Raw genomic sequence first — 21,555 nt, 5'->3', positions numbered from 1 at the left:
TGTAAGGCTTTCACTGTAAACTGCAGCCTTCTGCAAGCCTCGCGCTCAACATTTAAACTTGAATATAATGTCCCACATGTGGTGCAAATATAATCAAGAGTTCTTGTTTAATGAAAGTCCTGCCACAAATATGTCCTCTTATGGATACATGATTTCTAAAACACCTTGTGTCCTTGTTGTCTGACTTCTTCAAACTAAGGACCATATACCCTAACTTCTGACAGATACATCAGACATTTAAGAACACATAAAAAGTAAAGTAAGTGTCTGAATCATTATGTTAAAGATCTGTACAAATATACCTTTGTGCATATTCATCATTTACTTCAGTCAAATCATTCTAAACATCCCAAAATTTAATTGCTGAAGCATTATATCCACACTCAGTTGTTTGCTTGATTTGTAAAGGCATCTGCCACAGGAGGAAAAAAACTTAAAGGAAAGTTACTCTCCCTTTTTGCACACTCTTTAATTAATGACAAAGCTGGCTCACTATTAATCCATCCAACTTATTTAATAAGCATGCACTCTGGCGAAACATTGGACTGCACAGCAGGGATTTATGGCCACTCTCCTCTAGGATCTTTCTGCCAGAAATGTTCTTTGGTGGTCTGGCAAAAAAGGAGGCCTTCTTACCAGTTAAAGTAATTATGACATCTGGCCTACTAGGAAATTTTGGAAGTATATAAATATGTGTGATGTGTATTAATATGAATGAAACAAAAACATCTATTAGGAACTAGATACTAAAACATATTAAAGACTCAGGTAAACTTTACTAAACCCACAAACTTTGTCCAAAAGGAATATTTGGGAAATTATTTTTAATTTACTTGATCATTCAATTTCCCAAAAGTGGAGTCTCTGTTTGTAGTGTTTTCAACAGGTTATAGTACTTAATTAGTTTGTAGAACTTTTTTAAAAAGTAAATTAATGTGTTGACTGAATAATGAACTTAGACCCATTAGCGGATATATTTTTAGGCCTATTTAATATATGCTATTATTCTCTAATCTTATTTCATTATTTTTTATTTGGGTGTGTGTGATTGTTTGACGTGAGCTTGTCTGTCACAAGACTCCAAGTCCATTTCCGTTTCACTTTCCTCTGTTTTTCTTTAAGCCGCTCAGACCATGGTTTAGGTTTGAGGTTTGAGGGCTAAGGAATCTGTAGGGTCTAATCTCTTATTTTAAAGACCAAAATAAAATTCGTATTAGGTACTAATTTAGATGATATCTTTTCATCAGTTGCGTTAGAGTCAATAGTTATATTGACTAGCTCTTAATTTAGACAATACTTAAGTGGAACAAATTTCATGAAGCTATGTTCTAAACCCAGACTCATTGTTGTCAAGTGGATTCTGACTCACAGTGCCCTTGTAAAGGGGAGTAGAATGACCAGATGGGGTTTTTCTAGGCTGTAATGTTTCCTGAAGCCAAATGCACTTCTTTCATTCACAGAGTTGCTAATAAGTTTGAGCTGCTGATCTTTAGATCAGCAGTCAGGCACTTTAACCACTGCTCCACCAGTGCTGCATTCTAGATTACATACAAATGTCTTAACATATAGTGGTCATCAGTTAAAAAGAGACAAAGGGAAGTTTCATCACTTTCAATTTAAAGATGTTTCCTAATATCTAAGCATGGAATATGAAATGTGATATTGTCATGTGTCCACAATTACATATAATAAACTTTTTCAATGAAACAGTCTTTCCTAGCCTTCAAGTATAACAAGTCTGCCGGATAGACCTTTTTTTCCTTTGTGGGTGCTCATGGGTAAAATACATATTCATGAACCAGTTATACATTTTTTACAGATATTTATAAAGACACTAACCAAAGCTTGAGCTCTCCCTGCTTAAAACTCCCAACTGCAGTTAAAAAGAAAGTTATGTGTTAAATCTACCTTCTTCCACTGCCTCCCTTTGGTGCAGGCATCAGGGCTTCCCAGACACCTCAGCTTCAAAGGTATCCTTTGATGTGGGACATTCATGTGACACCTTCTTCAAAACCAATAAAAGTTCAAAGTCACTCAGGTGCCTGGGCAGTGCTGAGGTCATCTTCGAGTTCCTTTGAAATTGTCCCACCAAATGCTTCTCAGCTTGTAGCACTTCAAAGGGAAAGGCTAGATTGCTATTCCTTCGGACTGGCTGTGTGGATTCTGTCCTGCTTTATGGAACTGGTCTTTTTCACCGGATAAGCCTGAAAGGAAGTGAGAGACTGATGAGCCACCTTAACAAGAGAGAGGATAAAAACAACACCTCAAATGGGTGTCTCAGACATCCTAGCGGCTCATGCACCCTGCTGTCCTCTCCAATGATTATAGTGTCTCCACAAGAGAGGAGGAAGGGAAATGAAAGAAGAAAGAGTAGGGAGAACAGGAAAGTCAGACAACTCTGGAAATTGACTAAGGAATTAAGATTGTGGAAGACATTAAATGCCAGTTACTTTTACTGTTGTGTGCCAGAGAGATGATTAAACTTTAAGGAATTTTTATTAAGAATAAAGTGTTCAAATTCTCATAGATTCCATATTATCTAGAGCCATGGAGGATAGATGTATCCCTGAGACTATGCCCTGAGATAATCTAGAAACTTCGAACCAAAAATATCCCCTTAAGGCTTCATCTTTTTCTTAAAAAAATTCAAAAAACAAAACAAAACAAAAAACCCCAGAAGAACAAAAACTCGCTGCCATCGAGTTGACGCTAACTTATAACCTGCCTGTATCCGTTTCACAGACTGTAGCTCTTGAAGGGAGTGGAGCGTCTCATGTTGCCATCTTTCTTCTTCAGAGGGGTTGGTAGTTCTGCACTGCCACCTTGAGATTAGCAGCTCAATGTGAAACCCACTTAAAACCCAGCAATAGTTTAGTTTAGCTCATAGCTATTGCCTCAAGCTTTAGACTCTTTTAAGATCTGTCTACATGGAGTTAAAATGGCAATAGCATCCATCTCAAAATTTAGATAGAAACCTGGAGAGCAATGACCTTATGTTAATAGAAAAAGAACAATTCAGAAGAGGAGGGTGAGAATCATTGAAGGTATCAATGTCATGGAATTGTTTGTCTGGAACCTGCGGACCCAATGCATGTTTCCAGGGACATTCTTGACAACAAGAGAAAACTAACCTTTTAAAGCAAGAATTAAATGAGTGCATGTTCAATAAATATCATCAATTATTATGGTTTCCATCATAATCTTCATTGGTTGAGCTCAATTAAAATTGCTAACATCACAAATTTGAGCACATCATCGGTTCTCCCTATTTTGATGCGTTATTTCTGAAGTAATGAAAAGGGTAATGTCTGGGAGTGATAAAACCTGATCCCTCAATAGGAGTTTGGAACTATGACCACTGCCAGTGGTGTCAATGGGAAATAAGGCATGTGATTTTTACATTTGAAGAAAGCCTCTTCCATAGATAGAATTCATCTGGACTTATATCCGGTTACTAGATTTAATGTCTAGGGAATTCAGGTCAAATGTATTCTCTTCCCTGTTTCACACCATGGTAAAAGGAGATAGGTAACTGTGTTATATTCAACTACTAGTATATGGAAAATATTCCTTAGCATATTATTAAAAATTAGTGGCAGACATGTTATAGCAGTGCTAGGAAATTAATATTAGTCCAAACGATGTTAATTATGTGATTAGTTCACTCTTTAATCAATATTTATGATGGTTATCACCTGTATACATGACTTGGATGCAATGGGGTCATAATCTTAGAGGTGGAGATGGATTTAAAAACACAGACAGAAATAATAACAAAACCACTACCTATTAGCAAATAACCATAAAAATGACCTAAAAATCTAATATTTCACTGAAATCACATGGATACACACATACTGCATGGACACACACATAGACACATTCTAATAAGTAGCAAAAAGAAATGATCATCATGTATTTGTTGTATTTACTTTTTAAAAACATTTTTCCACATTTATACTTAGAGATGCAAGTGGGAGTAGTGTTTCATTTCACAGGAAAGTTATATCCTAATGAGGAATCAATTGAGTTTACCATCTCTTCCCATCTTAACAAAAACTGTATTAATTAGATTTTGATTGAGTCATGTCTGTTCTTGTAAATGCAAGCATAAGACAACCCAATTTAATTTTCATTAATTAGGCAGATGTAATTGTGACCAAAAGGACCTTCTGATAAATGAACATTTGACTTTAGCAGGACGGTGGTAGCACAGACTAAGAAATAGCTGATTGTTATTTCTCCCTGAGTACATTAACTGAAATTATAATTTCACATTCAATGTACAATTCTATGTATATGCACATACTGTGTGAGTGTACGTGGTGAAACACTGTAAATTATTTTATTTCCTTTTGAGTATATAAAAATAAATATTACCAAAGTACATATGCTCTCAAGGAGAGACACAGAGTGACATATTTTATTTTTATTTGTCGAATTACATTTTATGACCTTACCTCTCGTTCCAGGTGAAATCTACCCCAAGATGTACCATATCTGTTTCTTCTTGGTGACGTACATGGCACCTTTGTGTCTTATGGTTTTGGCCTATCTGCAAATATTTCGCAAGCTCTGGTGCCGACAGGTATGTACGTTCAAAGAATGTTCCTGCAGTTGCTTTAGTGTGTGATTGAAAACAAAATGTAGGAACATGGCACATCTAGTAAAGGCGTGCATTTTCTTCTACAGTCAAGGAGACACTAGTCATGGAACTATGTTTAGGCTTTAATTTAGAGTAATATTTAGGGAATGTATTTTATGAGCTGCCTTAATGACTTTAAATGTTAATGCACAATTTAAATTCTGTGATTACTTGACTTCTTTTATCTCTAGGAGTAATATTATTAATTTTACTTTTTATGCGAAAAAGCACATAAAATTTCCCTGAAAGTATCCTATGACTGTACATCTAGCACATTATATTTTCATGAGATTCGTTTAATAACATTCTTAACATAGGCTCTAAATGTCAAGTTCAAAGATCTTTTTTTCCCCAACATTAGAAGAATGAGGCAGAATTTAGAATTTTAGAAGCCATAAGGCTGATTTGTAGGACTTGCAATTTGTTAATTCTATACGATTCATTTGGATGTTTATATCCATCCATTCTGCCATTGGGTCTTCAGACATTTATATGTACTTTCATGCCTGCAGGTCTGATAAAAATCTAAATGATCAAGGCCAGCTCAGTCTTAGGTGGGGACACAGTGGCAGAGAACCTCCTTCATATATATCAGTTCAGCAGGACAGGAGGAGGCAACACAGAGGGGGATCTTATCCAGCACAGATAACATTTAAGTGGATTCTTGCTGATTTCAACAATGTAACCAACAGACATAGGTAGTGGTTATTTCATAAACACATAGTTAAAGGAAATTTCTCAACCCCTTCAATTTATAAGTTGCCTTTCAGACGTCACTCTTTGGAAGGGACTTTATAAATGAAATTACAACTTTATGGTTAGCTCCAGTTTTAGGGTTCATAAGAATACAGTATAATAGATATGTTAATAAGCTTCAAAGTGGTTCCTTCAAACTCAGTAGATTTTAATAAGAAGGGGTTATTCCTCATGCTTCTTACATGTTGTTGAGTGAGGTTTGGCTGCTACAGCTCTTCGTTTGTTTTCTTCCTCTGGGACCCAGGCTCACGGAGGAACCCCCTCGGGGACTCATTATTGCTGTGGCAGAGGAGGGAGCAAGAGGTCTAGTGGAAACCTGCAGTGGCTCCTACCGAGTCTGGCTGGAAATAGCAGGCATCATTCTGCTCTGACAAAGCCAGCGCCAATCTTGACCAAAAGGCAGAAAAGTCTGTTCTCACTGCAGAAAGGCACAGCGCATAATGTACAAATGGGTAAACTTGCTGAATCCTGATATATGGAGGCAATAGTCTATTGTGGTCCACCATCTTGGTCACAAATATTCACTTTCCTTCTTCATGAAAAATACCCGTCCATCCCCAGAGAGCTCAACAACTGTATGATCTGTTGTCGTGGGAGTTTCCAGCGCTGTAATCTTTACAGAAACACCGCCCCACAGTGCTCTCGTGGGGTGTGGTGGAGGGTTCGAACTTCCAATATTTAGCCTGTTGATTTGCAGTCGAACATTTGGCCAGGGCTTGCGACAACTCTTGTCACCCCAATGTAATTTTATACCACCACCCCCAAATCCAGGATCCAATGATAACCCCTATATCCATATCGAACTATCACTTTCGTTGATCAGCTAACTATCAACTAAAAAGACTCTTTATCGGCACCATCCCCACAAACATAAAAACATATAGCCACCCAAAAACCAGTGAGACAAAGGCCACAATAAGCACTTACATTTATGAAGAAGAATGGAGACGTTCGTTTTCAATCACTTGATAGCTGCTCTCCGGTCCGTTCCAACCCAGAGCCAAGATGCCAGGGTGGAGGGTAGCACTGGGTGCCACAGTGGTTTAAAGGCCATGCACTTTCCGAAGCAGAACAATAATTAGTCCTATTTTCCTAGGTGCCTCTGGGTGGGTACAAACCCTCAACCTTTCAGCTAGCGATACAGGTCGTAACTATTTGCATCACCAATATTTCTTTAAAATCGTATTATTGGCAGGTGCTGTTGAATCAGTTTCTTCTCTCAGGGAGCCTCGGTCCAGAACCGCCCTTACAGTTGTTGCTAGGCTTAGGGTCTTCCCCTTTTTGTGCTGACTTTCTGCTTCACCAGGTGTGCTCCGGTGGCACTTTGGGATAAGCTTCGGGTCACTAATCATCCCCAGCCACTCCAAAGAAAAAAGATGAGGCCGACTACTCCCATGAAAATGTACAGTCTCCAAATTTCTCTCTAGTGGCACTATGCGTCAGAATCATCTCAATGGCAGTGGGCTGGGGTTAGCAAGCGTGTTCCTCTTCTCCAGAGACTGGTTCCTCTTGATTATCTGAACCCCAAAGCTCAGTGCCATGGTATTTAGTGACCCTCTAGCACAGGTAGGACTGCTCCTGTGAGTTTCGAAGACTAACTCTGTGGCCATAGATGGTGCTGTCTTTCTCCCACAGAGTGGCTGGTGGTTTTCAACTGCTTACCTTACAGTTAGCAGCACAGTGCGTAACCATGACACCACCAGGGCTCCTTATATTTATAGTAATCCTAATATCTCATTGGACTGGCTTTGTAAAGGTGCTCTGTCCGTGGAGGGGTATGGGAACCTTGCGCTCTGTTGCTGCTCTCTGGGGAAGCCCTGGTGACAGAGTGTTGAAAGAACTCGGCTACAAATGGAGCGGTGCACCCTTCAGCCTCCCAGCTGCTCTGTGACAGAATGACGTGGCAGCTTGCTTCTGTAGAGATAAACACCTTGGAAGCCGATAACATCCTTCTGCTCGTTCTTTCAAGTTGCGTTGAGTCTAAAGTAATGGGGTTTTAACTCTGTTTTCTTAAGGCAGTTTCTCAATCCATCTTTCTGTTAAGTCCACTCCTCAGTAGGTCCTTCCCGTCCTGTCATTATTTGCCATCTTTGCCATCTTTTCTAGGGTTTAGATTAAGATGGAAAGCACCTGAAAAGCACCCAACAATACATTGAAAAAGATGTTTTCCTGGGAGCTAAATGGAATTCCAGCCTGCTTTGTGAGCTAAGAGATTTTGTTGACCAGAGTAATTTTACATCTAAAGCAATCAAGCTTTTTATAGGCTTTTCTTTTAAAAACAAAACTATTCTTATTGGCTCTTAAAGCCAATTGGTGGTTATAACTGATGACCACGCCTACAAATTTTGAGCTGAATCACTCCCTGGCTAAACTTACTGCCCGTACTTTGAGTTGATCCAACTTCTGTAGAGAGGCATGTTTTACTTATTTAGAATGTATTTCGTGTGATTGGAAGGATTTCCTGGGCTCCCTTCATCCATTCAGCGTTTTTTTTACAAACTTCTTATGTTCTTGGATGAGGTTATGGTTATTCATTTGGATAATCAGCCCTTATTACTCACAGCCTTTTCCAGATCTCTTTTACTGGTGGCATATAAGCAGTACTTGCGTTTTTCAACAGTAAACCAAACTTCCTGCCTCCAGTCAATTCTGACTCATAGCACCCTACAGGACAGAGTAGACCATTACAGTCTTTCCAGCCTTTAAACTTTATGGGAGCAGACTGCCTCCCTTTCTCTCACTGAGAGCCTAGAAGATTTGAACTGGTCACTTTGCAGTTTATAGCTCAGTGCTTAACCCTCTATACCACGAGTTTCACAATTTTAATATAACCATTTTTACCTCTGAATCCCCCACAATTTTTTAGTACCTTCTTTTTTTTTTTTTTTTTGTAGTCATGTATTTCCTGACTTCTAAATGTAGCCAGTTAGGCACTTGGCAGCAACCTTCTGCTTTCCAAACATGTTGCATGCAGTAACAAAGGTGTACCGCTGGGGACAGTATGGGGCGGTTTTCTCAACACTCACCACCTGGTCGTTAGGTCAGTAGCACATATCTAAGGGTGTTGGTTAACTGTGCTCCGTTTTTTGGGGGCACAAGATGTTTGTATTCAACGATTAAGCAAAGAGCCCCTGATGCTACATTGACTAAGCTGTTAACTGAAAGGGTGATAGTCAACGTGAGTCAGAATGGACTAGATTGTAAGCGCTTGGGTTTTGCTGTTGTTATTGTAGCATCCCATATCTTGCTTCCTATTTTTGTTTCAGTCAGATTTTGCCAGGTTATTGGGGTTGGGGGTGGGATGGGGGATAACAACATCGGGAAAATACCCTCAATAGTTTATGTCCATTGTTAGGCTTGCCTACGTCTCTGTTCCACATGCCCTCTTACGCCAGAAGCAGGGCTAAAGGAAACGTTCTCCCTGGTGCATGCCATGCTATGAAAGAATCTGGAGGAAATGTATAGTATCTCTGAAAATTTCTGTTTTGAATTGGCATATGTTACATCTGTTCATTAAATAAAACCAATTAAGCCATGCAGTTAAGCTTAACCATAAAGATGGAAAATATTGTTTTACCGAAAGATTTTGAAGTCACACAGCATTGAAGGCATTTTGCCAAGCTGAGTATTGGAGAGTGATATAAAAACATTGAAACTCAAACTCAAGGGCCAGACTGAATGAGTTCAAATGGTGACTCTGCCAATTGCTAATAATACAAATGTCAATTACTTAAATTCCTTTGCCTCTGTTTAATGATTTCTAAAGTATGACTATATGGCATCTACCTCAAAGAGTTGCTGTGCATGTCAGATAAATTTATACAAGTGCTTAGAGCATAGGAAGTATTTAGTAAATGCAATACCAGAATAGCACAGGTCATTAGTTAGCACCCAACTGATTTGGCATATATTTCTAAAATAGTAGGCCTTTATTAAATATGTGTATATACTACTTTCATAAGCCTGCCTCTAAGACCTGTAAGTTGCATTATAACGATTTACTTTTCTACGTCCTCAGTTTACAAGGAGTAAAGGTACACTTTGACCTTCACCTTCTATCTCTCCAATGGCACCTGCATAGCACAGATTAATTGTTTAATACATGATTTATAATATAAAAATGCATAGAAGAATAAGAGAATGATTGAAAAGAAGAGGAGAGGGGAATCTAATGCCAAATTACTCAGAGAAACATTCCTAGAACAAGCGTTGTTGTTGTTATTGTTGTTGTTGTTAGGTACCATTGAATCTGTTCTGGCTCATAGTGACCTCTCTGTAAACAGAACGCAATACCACCGAGTCCTGCCTTATCCTCAGATGTTTTCTTCTCCGGGAGCCCATTGCAGCAGCGACTGCATCAAGCCTTCTTGTCAAGGGCTTGCTTCTTTTTGCTGCCTCCTGACTGAGCATGACGTGCTTCCCCAGGGACTGGTTTCTCTTTACAGCATGTCCAAAGTCTGTGAGAGGAAGTCTCACTATCCTTCTTCTAAGGCTATATTTCTGAGACAGACGTTTTTGTTCTTTGGAAAATTAGAATTTAAAAAATTACCTGAAGCCAAGGGAAGAAAGCCGTCTAATGAACTTGCAGTAATAAAGGTCGTTCAAGGCTAGTTCGAGAGTCTGGTTTAGTTTTAATATTTTTTCCTATTTCCATATTTTTACCAGTAGCATAGAGTACATACACATGAGCAATGCTCAGATTGGCTTGTTCCTTCATTTCCAGACTGCCCTAACTACACAACTTCCTTCAGGCTTTACCTGCGCCTGACTTCCTGACCATTATAACTCCGACACTTAATGTAGCTCCTTGCACGAAAGACAATTTTTTAAAAGTTTTTTCAATAAATAGATGACTTTCAAATTTCAACCCACTCATATTTTCTGTAACTAAGCTTAGAGTTCTAACTATACAAAACTCTGAAATAAGTTCAAAATTGTTCACAAATACTTGACATTCCTTTGATGGATTGCTCTGGTTAACATAAACCACATGATTCAGAAGATCTGCAGTAAAATGCCTGAGCTGTGAAACAGAAAACAATTAGAAAACAGATTGAAGTAGAAAAGGGAAAGTTCAGATGAGCTCGCTTTAGAAGGCATGATAAAGTAAATGAATCCCAAATGGGTGATTAGGTAGAATTTTGCTTGAGCTACTCTCAATTTCCAATTGTTCATGGCTCATGCAGAGCCCCGGGCATGATGTGTGCCACAGGCTACATCAAGGGATAGCCAAAATAGTTATTTATTAATAATTTAAGGTTTTACATTCTTTCCCAACCCCCTCTCATTCTTTTTTTAAAAAATTATTTTATTGGGGGCTCATGCAACCCTTATCATAATCCATACATACATCAATTGTATAAAGCACATTTGTACATTCATTACCCTCATCGTTCTCAAAACATTTGCTTTCCGCACATGCCCCTGCCATCAGCTCCTCATTTTGTGCCCTCCCTCCTCCTTCCCCCCTCCCTCATGAACCCTTGATAATTTATAAATTATTATTTTGTCATATCTTACACTGTCCGATGTCTCCCTTCACCCACTTTTCTGTTGTCCGTAACACAGGGAGGAGATTATATGTAGATCCTTGGAATCAGTTCTCACTTTCCACCCCACCCTCCCAGTATCGCCACTCTCAGCATTGGTCCTGAAGGGATCATCTGCCCTGGATTCCCTGTGTTTCCAGTTCCTATCTGTACCAGTGTACATCCTCTGGTCTAGCTGGATTTGTAAGGTAGAATTGGGATCATGATAGTGGGGGGCAGGAAGCATTTAAGAACTAGAGGAAACTTGTATGCTTCCTCGTTGCTGCACTGCACCCTGCTGGCATCTCCTCCCCACGACCCTTCTGTAAGGGGATGTCCAGTTGCCTACAGATGGGCTTTGGGTCTCCACTCCGCACTCCCCCTCATTCACATTGACCTGATGTTTTGCTCTTTGATGCCTGATACCTGAGGTGTCCCTTCGACACCTTGTGGTCACACAGGCTGGTGTGCTCCTTCCATGTGAGGACAGTACTGAAGCTGCAGCTCAGGGAGAGGTCTGACATTCTTAATAATAGTTTCCAGCTCAAAACTTTACACCATGAACATCATGGAGCAATTTACTTCTCCCTTCTTCACAATCATTTGCATGACAATATCATGGGTACCCATGCTCACACACACACACTTCCAGTGTTATACAAATTGTTTTTTTTTTAAAGAACAGAAACCAACTCAAAGTATTACATTGTGGTGACACCCCCGGAAGCAGTCTCTGCAGAGGTCAAGGCTGTTTAGCACAGCAACAATTTGAAAAACAAAAGTGAGTCCATGATTCTGGTGTCTTTTCAAGAGTTCCCCTTTGAGACAACAGAAGTCAAACTATTCACAGAGAAGGCATCGTCACACTGAGGGGGCGGGGGCCGGGCGGCAGAGACTCACAAGGAAAATACATGAATACCAAGGACTGCACCAGAACAAGGTTTTAGTGGATATTGTCCATGGAAAGGTCAATTGAAGTTGGTACAGTGAAGGCCTGCCCTGTGTCTTTAAAATTACAGAGGTGCACAACATGTGTGACGTCCTTTTGAATTTGTGGGGCAGTTGTATTAATGCACAGGTCATGTGTCCTTGCCTGACTCTCTTAAGAACTTGAAACCTCCTTAAAACCCTTGATCCCACACTTTGCTATAATCATTCGATCCAATGATTGCTTTTTTTGACAACGTGACTCAGAGGATTCAGCCCCCAAACTTTACAGGCTTTCTGCTTAATCCTAGCATGCAGCTTCATCTCAATCTGTCAACATGTTTTACATTTCCAAACTTAATACAAATCCAAACTTTTATTGTTAAATCCACTCAGAGGACAGAAGGATATAAAATAAATGAACTATATGCATGACTATGGAAGTATGCACATGTAGTTTTGATCATAATTCTTTTCTTTTCCTACTTTATTTAAAAGCGAACTGCCTACATAAAGAAGTATAACACAGTAGCTATTGGCATCCACCACTTGTCTGCATTTGGTTGTATTGTGGTGGCCTCTGTGTTGGTGTTATGCTAGGAGCTATGTCACTGGCATTGCAAATGGCAGCAGGGTTACCAAGAACAAGCAGGTTTCGACAGAACGTCCAGACTAAGAACAAACTACGAGGAAGAAATAAGCCGGCCACTTCTGAGGAATTAGCCACGGAGAACCTTATGAACAGAATCAAAACACGGCCAGCTAATGAAAACCTCAAAAGAGAAGCGGAACATTGTCAGTGATCGTGCCAGAGACACGCCACTCAGGCCAGAAGGCGCTCAAAAGACGAGCAAGGAAGAGCTGCCTGCTGAAAGTAGCGTCAACCAGAATGGCATGGATGTAGGAAAGCCTGTGGAAGTAAACTCGTCAGGACCTTCATTTGCTGATGAGTCAGGACTCAAAATAAGAAGAGACAGCTATGAACATCAATAAAATTCTGAATTGAGGAAGATTAAAACATAAAAAAATGAAATGGAATGCATAAAAATCCACCTTCGAGGTATCAGTGAGCTGAAATAGACTGGGATTGGCCATTTGGGATCAGAAAATCATATGGTAGACTCTGCTGGGATTAAAGCAAGCTAGAGGGACCACATTGCATTCATTATCAAAGAGGACATTTCAAGATCTCTCACAAAGTTCAATGCTGTCTTTGATCAGATTATATCATCCACATTCAAGGAAATCAAGCCAATAAAACTCGTGTTCAAATGTATGCATCATCCACTAAAGCTAATGGTGAAGAAATTGAAGGATTCTGTCTTCAGTCTGAAATTGATCAAATGTGCAATATTCATTGATAATTATTGGCAATTGGGTTGCACAAATTGGAAGCAAAGAAGGAGAAACCATATTTGCAAAGTATGGCCTTCGTGACAAAAATGAAACCAGAGATCGCATGATAGCATTTTGGAAGACTAATAGCCTTTCATCACCCTTTTAAAACAACACATACGGTGAGGATGCGTGTGGACGTTTCCAGATGGCACACACAGACGTGAAATTGACTGCATCTGTGGGAAGAGGTGTAGAGAAGCTCATTATCAGCAGCAGAAACCAGGCCAAGGGCTGATTGCGGAAGAGATCATCAATTGCTCCTAAGTTAGTTCAGGTTGAAGTTGAAGAAAATGAAAACAAGTCAATAAGAACCAAAATATGATCTGGAGTATATCTCACTCAAGTTTCCAGACCATCTCAGCAACAGATTTGCTAGATGAAACATTGATGACAAAAGGCTAGATGACCCGGGGGACAACACTGACTGGGAGAGATCCACATTTGTCCCCATTCCAAAGAAAAGTGAAGCAACACAACGTGGAATCTATGGAAGAATATCAATTACTAGCACAGCCAGATAAAGTTCTTTTGAGGATCATCCAACAGCGCAGCAGTACATTGACAGGGAGCAACCAGAGGTTCAGGCTGCACTGAGAAGAGAATGTGTAACAATGGAGACCATTGTCCATGTCAGTTAGGTCTTGACTGAAAACAGAGAATACCAGAAAGATGTTTACTCTTGTTTTATCGACGATGCCGAGGCATTCAACTGGGTGCAGCATAACAAACCATGGATAACTTTAAGAAGAATGTGAATTCCAGAACCCTACCTGGTTCTCACAAGGATCCTGTAGTGGGATGAAGAGACAGGTGTGCGAATAGAGCAAGGGCACACTTCATGGTTCAACATCAGGAATGATGTACATCAGGGTTGCATATTCTAACCATACTCTTTCAATCTCTATGCTGAGAAAATCATTAGAGAAGTGGGATTGTATGAAAAGAAATGGTGTATCAGAATTGGAGCAAAGCTTATGAGCAAACTACAATCAGCAGATGCCACAACTGTGCTTGCTGAAGGACTGAAAGCCCTTGCTGATGAAGATCAAGGGGTGTGATCTTTAGTATGCCTTACAACTCAATGTAAAGAAAACCCACATCCTCACAGACTGGCCCACAGGTGACATCATGATAAATGGAAGTTGTGAAAGATCTCACCCCAGTTGATGCCACAGTCCGCGCCTATGGGAGCAGCAGTCAGGAGACCAAAAGAGGAGTTTGCTTTTCTTAAATGTGCTGCACAAGACCTCTTTAGGGTATTGGAAAGCAAGGATGTTACTTTGAGAACTAAGGTGTGCCTGATCCAAGCCGTGTATTTCAGCCACCACATAGGCATTTGAAGGTCAGACATTGCCAAAGGAAGACCCAAGAAGAATCGATGCATTTGAATATTTGCTGGTGAGGAATATTTAAAGTACATGGACTGCCAAAAGAATAAACAAATCTGTCTCAAAAGAAGCACAACCAAAATACTCCTTAGAGGCAAGGATGGCGAGATTTCCTTCCAGGTACTTTGGAAACGTTCTCAGGAGAGACTAGTCCCTGGAAAAGGATATCATGCTTGGTAAAGTAATGGGGCAGTGAAAATGAGGAGGGTTCTCAGCAAAATGGATCGATCCAGTGGCTGCATGGATCAGCTCCAACATCAGAATAATTGTGACCATGCCCTACGACCAAGCAGTGTTTAATTCTGGTTTCTATAGGTTCGCTATGAGTTGTAAATGATGCACCTAATGGCAAAAACAAAGCTTGAGATTATAATAGATAAATTGTGATTATAATGTATTATATGAAAATAAAACACAATGATTGGAGGGGAGAAGTTACATTGGAGCATTTTTTTCATTTGTTTTCAAATTATTGAAATGGTTAGCTTAATTTTGATCAGACAGTTTAAGTTAAAATATTAATTATAATTCCCAGGGAAGCCACTAAGAAAATAACTAATACAAATTTTCATGAAAAAATAGCCATGAAATAAAAATAGCCGAGTGGAAAGTGTCTATTTAACATAAAAACAGAATGCAATGATTGGTTAGAGAAACAAAGAAAGACATACAAAATGTAGAGAATAAATATCAAATTGGGTAACGTAATTCATACCCTACCCAATAATTACATTGATTTTAAATAGGCAAAACATTCTAATAAAAAGACAGAGATTGGCAAAATGGTGACACAAACATGATATGACTATATCTTATTTACTAGAAACACACTTGAGATGAAAAGAAAAAGAATGTAAAAAGGTGTACCATTCAAATAGTAAATGAAGGAGAGCTGAGTGACCACACTAATATTCCTCTCCTTTCACTGCCGTCCTGGGAGAAAGATGAGGCTTCCTACTCCAGCGGAATTACAATCTGGGAGACCCACAGAGGCAGCTCCCACCTTGTCCTGACCTACTGGGTCACGGAGTCGAAATCCACTGGATACAGAGTTGGGTTTGTTTTCTCTCACTGCCTTGAAGACAATCCTGACGAATAGCAATCCTATACCTCACAGTGAAAACCCCAATTGCCCCATCAGGGTTTCTGAGACTAACTCCTGCGAGTAGAAAGCCTCATTTTCCTTCTGCCGACTGGCTGGTGGTTTCAAGCTGCACACCCTGAGGTTAGCAGCCTAATGTGTAACCCATTACACCATCAACGCTCTCAGAAATCTTAACAAAAATCACGACATAGACAAAAGGGGCCATTTATATTGGTAAAAAAGCCAAACTATTAAGAAGTTATAAAACTATTAACATACTCTTCCTAAAATCCCATCAAAATAGATGATGCAGAAACTTCCAGAATTGATGGGAGATAGAGTATTCAAAATAATTACAAAATTCTCAAATCAAACCCTAGACTTCCACCTTAACAAACTACAAAAATAAAAGACAATGAAAAACCAAAGCAAGTAGTGTTGCTTTTAATGTAATTATCTGATTGTTTATTAATATATGGACACATATTTAATGTTTATTTTATCCTGTATCTTGTTAGATAAATCCATTTATTAACTGTAGTAACTTTTTTTGGTAGATCCTTTAAGCTTCATTATGTTATCTGTGAAAAAAAGATGCTAATACGTCACTTTTTCAATCTGATGACTTTGATGTATCGTTCTTGTTTGTTGTAGTTAGCACCTCCTCGAGGTTGAGTGCAAGTGGTGTGATAAGAATCCATCCCCTGATTCCAAATTTTAGAGGAACATGCTCATTTGTCATCATTAGTAAGAAGGAGAACTCAAGCTTTGTCATCTATTCCCTTAATCAACTGGACAAAGTTTTCTTAGATTACTTGTTTACTGAGAGTTTTTACTTTTTTGAAATTGAAGTGACCATAGATTTATTATTTTAATATGTTAGTATGCGACATTATGATGATTGGTTTCTGGATGTTAAACTAACATTGTATTACCTGAATAAGACCCAACCGGTTACAAATCTGTTGCCATATTAACACATATCTGTATTAGATTTGAAAAAAAAATTTTAAGGACCTTATGTTTCTGTTCCTGATAGATATTTGACCTATGATTTTTTTTTCTTATGACTACATCTGTACATTTATTTAGGTAAATCGTGCATTCCTGTGTATCTTGAGCTTTTAAAAAAATATCATTTTATCGGTGGCTCTTAACACAATCCATCTGTCCATCCATTGTGTCAATCACATTTGTACATATGTTGACATCATCATTTTCAAAACATTTCTCTCTACTTGAGCCCTTGGTGTCAGCTCATCTCTCCCTCCCTCCCCCATGAACCCTTGATAATTTATGTATTAGTTTTTTCCATTTCTTAAAATTACTGTTGTCTCGATCCACCCCATTTTTTGGCCATGATTTTCTTTTGTTGTTTATCTTTGTGTGATTGTCAGAGTAACTGTGGCCTTATAAGATTTGTGGGATAGTGTTTCTCTGAATTATAGAGCATCTGACTAAGATAGCACTATTTTCTTTAATATGTGATGGAACTTATGCATAATAGTTTCTTCACCTGGAGATTTCTTTACTGGAAGGTTTGTCCTTACCATGTCTACTTTGGTAATGTCTGCCTTTTAAGGACTCTGTCCCTTTTAAGTTGGCAAATATGTGAGTTATTCATTATATTCTCTTATTCACCTTGTAATGCCTGCATGGTGTTTTTCCTTGTATCCTGCTCATAAACACTTCTTAAAGTAGGGGTTCTTTTAAAGCTCATTATTTTTGTGCTATTTCTAATTCATAAACTGTCATAATACCTCTTCAAAGATGCATTTTCACATTGATTTGTACAGCTGCTTTATAGTAGTAGAATAAAAGTGATACATGCATGTGTGTGCATTTGTGTGCAGGGGAAAGCCCCCCCCCCCCCCCACTGAGCCACTCAGCTAATCTCAAATCTCTGATCATTGTTGTATGATGCTTTTTTGCATTTATAAAACTAGGGTTGTAGCAAAATTCACTGGCATTCATACCACAATGTCTTTGGTTTAAAAAATGGAAACCATTATTCAAAATGGAAATCTATGCACTTTGTCATCAGAGAGAACTGGGTGTGGGTTCTGACCTGGCATTTATTAAAGATATGGACTTATATGTTTTATTTAAAAGCTTTGAGGTATCTACTTGATCATCTAAAAAAATGGGATTTAAAATGGCCAATTTTCAGGGGTATTTTAAAGATTACTCAAAAGTGTCTGTAGTGCTTTGGTGCACACTTGACATCAGTGGTTCATGTAGTTGTATTGAGTGAGTAGCTATCGATGGGGAGGTTCCTATGTCACATAAGCTGAATGTGGAGGTGCTGGGTGGTGTAAATTGTGAATTTACTCAGTTGCTAACTGAGAGGGCAGAGGTTCAAGTACATCGGCAGCTATCTTGGAAGGAAGATTTGGTGATCTACTTCTGAAAAATCAGCCACTGAGAGATTTGATCATCTATTTCTAAAAAAATCAGCTAAGAAGTAGAGTTCTACACTGACACTCCTGGGGCCACTGAAAGCATCTGTGTGTGTTTGTTTTGATTTCTAAATGGCATGAAGGATTAAGCATCTCGTGTCCTCATCTACATGAAACGCTTAATTCTTCACTCTATTTGCAAAATGAAACCAAACATGGTTGCCTGCATTGACCCTATGTGTGTCTGTGTAGTACTGGCTTCATCTAGTTTACAATGGCTGATGTTCCGAAGTAGATCACCAAATATTGCTTCCAAGACAGCTCTGTGTGGCCTTGAACTAGTGGCATAGTGGATTAATTACAGGGCTTTTAACTGCAAGGTCAGCCGGTCAAAACGACCAGTGACTCCATGGGAGAAAGATGAGGCTTTTTATTCCCATAAAGATTTACATTCTGGGAAGCCCAAAGGGCTGTTCTACTTGTTGGCAGAATCAACTCCATGACAGTGAATTTTTTGAGCCTTCTCTAGCTCACCTCCCCCAGAGCCGTGCACCCCGTGCCAATTTCTCTTTATGTGAACTCTGTGTCTGATGATTGCACAAGTTATCAGACACAGGACATTGATTCTCTCCTTCAGGGCAATTCTCCACAATAGTCACTGAAGTTGATGTGATCTCTCAGACATCATTTAGAGAACAGTTCAAGACCATTTAGCAGACACTTACAGGCTTACTCAAGCTAAAGGTCTTCTGGAACCTTCCACCATCATTGCTGCTCCCCACAAACCTTCTTTTAAAAGAGACACTCACACTCGGGTTAGAAGTGTTTTCCCACTAGTGGATTAGAAGTACAAGGCACGTGCTCTTTGCTAAGAGCAATTTACATGATAAGGCATGCAGTGTTCCAAGGGAAATACTTCGTCAAATCTTTTTCTACTAGAGGGTAGGCATTCATTAGCTTCATCTCCTCTTTTTTTCTTGGAGAAAATAGTTACAGACAAGGAAAAAGTCATATTAATTCATCTGAGTGGACATCACAGTAAAATGTTGTCCTCAAATTAAAGATCATCTAGCGGACTTGTTCTTACGGTGTCTAAAATGGCAGGTGTTCTCCAACTCCTGTCCCCAGGACCACACTGGTCTGCGCTGGCTCACGGAGCAGAGACGAAAGCAGCCATTGAACAATCGTAGTAGACCTCAAAGGGCCTGATGCTGGACTTGCTGGCATAGTCTCTGGTTTAAAAAAAAAAAAAAAAAAAAGACGCCTGCTGACTTTTAGTGTTTTGTTCCCTAAACCCATCCATCTTCATAAACTTATCATTGAGAAAGTATTATAGCTTGGAGGGGCTCCCTGCTATTATCAAAGAACCTTGAACATAAATGGAAAAGTACAAATTGTGTAACTTGTTACAATTCTACCTATTTGAAAAGTTAATGTAAGACCAAGGAGGGATCCCCATGTGTGTGTGTGTGTGTGGGGAGGAGGTTTAAAGACCTGGACTATAAAATTGGCTTTAAAAATAATAGAACAACAGATAGAAAGCCACAGAAAATGTCGGTTTGTTTATTATTTCCCATGTTCAAGGGTTTCATTCACCATAGCCGGAGAAGCAGGCAACCAAATCAGAGCTATCATTAGGTAGTGACGCTGCATTTCGCTCTGGCAGTAGATGGCAGTATTGATGCATGCAAAATGATCTATCCAGCTCACCTGGCTGTTGAATCACTTGTTCAGGGTTTCTGTATTAGTACATTTAGGTATCTGAGCTGAACCAGCATTTATAAGACAACAATATGGAATTTATCCCCTTTTATCTCTCCTTCTCTAGTTTTTACTTTTACTTTCGTAAAGATGTTACTTTCCATTTGCTGTGCCCTTTAGTCCTTGGCAAAAAAAAAAAAAAGCGATGTTTTCCCTGTGTTTGAGCCCAAACTGTTATTTGGCCCTCAACTTTATTATCAAAGATCTTATTCCACTTTTCTAGTAATCTGAAAAAAACAACCCCATCTGACTTCTCAGATGCTGTCAAAACTGGAACCTCAGGCCGCAGGGACCTTCTCCTAACTAATTGCATCTTTTAATTACTTCTCTAAAATGGAATTTTCCTAAGCCAGATAGCTGGAAAGGGTCTGATTCCCACTCTCCTTTCAGATCCCAGGAACATCATCTCTAGTTCAGAGACAATGGAAGCCCCTGCATCCTGTTTCACAGCCTCGAGGGTCAGGACAGCAGACCAAGTCTCGGATTAGTGCTGTGGCCGCTGAAATAAAGCAGATCCGAGCCAGACGGAAAACAGCCCGGATGCTAATGGTTGTGCTTTTGGTGTTTGCAATTTGCTATCTACCAATTAGCATCCTCAACGTGCTAAAGCGGTAAACTTCACCACATTATTTGTCAATGGAATTACTTGTTATTTCTTGGACTTTTATTAAGGTTATTTAAAAAGCCAGAGAATGAATGAGAACCCTTCTGCCTGATTCTTTGTCCAGAGGGATGATTCTGTGTTCTTATTGATTATAGGACCAACAGGTAAGAGGAATATAGCATTTTGGACGCCTGACACAAAGGCTTTTGTCCGTGGTCAGTGTCTGTTGGATGACAGACATAAAACAGATGTTTCCGTCTACCTCTTCAAACCAAGTGCTAAATCTTAGGTGCAGAAAAAGTTCTTATGCACACACACACACACACACACCCCTCATTTGCCGCTTTGGACTTCTCTGTGTTGAGGTTTCCAAAACTCTATTCGCAAAGTTATACAAAATTGTTAAGGAATTATATCTAGAAGATAAAAAGAGATAAGAGTGTTTTGTTGTGATTCTTATTATACTTTAAGGTGGATTGGTGAGCACTAAAAATAAATGAAACCAAGGCAGATATTGTGTGGAATATTTAAATAGTGAGGGAGAAATTCATTTCCTGAGGTCATGAATTAGGCGTAGGGTGAATATTAATACAAATCAGCACACAGTTTTGGTTTTTTAGTGAAGAAAATACATTATTTTACTCAACTGAGGGCCCAATGATGAAAGTAAAGCAATTGGCTGATGGCTTGAATAGTACGCAGATGTCGGGCGATGGTGTGCCCTGAACTTTACAGCCAGTCGATTTCCCGGGGACTGATTGTAGCTGCCGCACACCCGTGGGTCACAAACTAATCCTATTTCTGCTTACAGGAAGGTTGAAACTGAAACTAGGCTTAGTGCTCTCACTTGTTCTTGATTTAGAGTCAATAATTTACTGCTCCCACCCGGGACTGAGGAGAGGCAGCTTTGCCCGGAGTCCCAGAGGCGACTGCCAGTGGGAGCAGCTGCAGCAAGGTCTCCTGCTCTTCCACCCTTGTTTCCGATGGCTTTATATTTCTTCACCACCACCACCACCTCTACCACCACCACCTCTACCACCACCACCTCTACCACCACCACCTCTA

General features: G+C 39.4%; 1 protein-coding gene across 1 annotated transcript in view; it reads left to right on the top strand.

The window, feature by feature from the left end:
- The window catches only part of HCRTR2 (hypocretin receptor 2), a 104,449-nt gene that overhangs the window by 77,262 nt on the left and 5,632 nt on the right, over nt 1-21,555 (top strand). Inside the window, exons 4-5 of the mRNA XM_004696346.2 lie at nt 4,473-4,588; nt 20,277-20,497. Coding sequence (XP_004696403.1) covers nt 4,473-4,588; nt 20,277-20,497 — 337 coding nt within the window. The remainder of the gene's footprint in view (nt 1-4,472; nt 4,589-20,276; nt 20,498-21,555) is intronic.

This window comes from Echinops telfairi, unplaced genomic scaffold (assembly GCF_000313985.2).
Source record: "Echinops telfairi isolate 266 unplaced genomic scaffold, ASM31398v2 ScPeMD7_3533;HRSCAF=4204_1, whole genome shotgun sequence".
NCBI classification, from domain to species: Eukaryota; Metazoa; Chordata; class Mammalia; order Afrosoricida; family Tenrecidae; genus Echinops; species Echinops telfairi.
The sequence above is the reverse complement of the archived record's forward strand: the minus strand, read 5'-3'. Positions and strand labels throughout refer to the sequence as shown.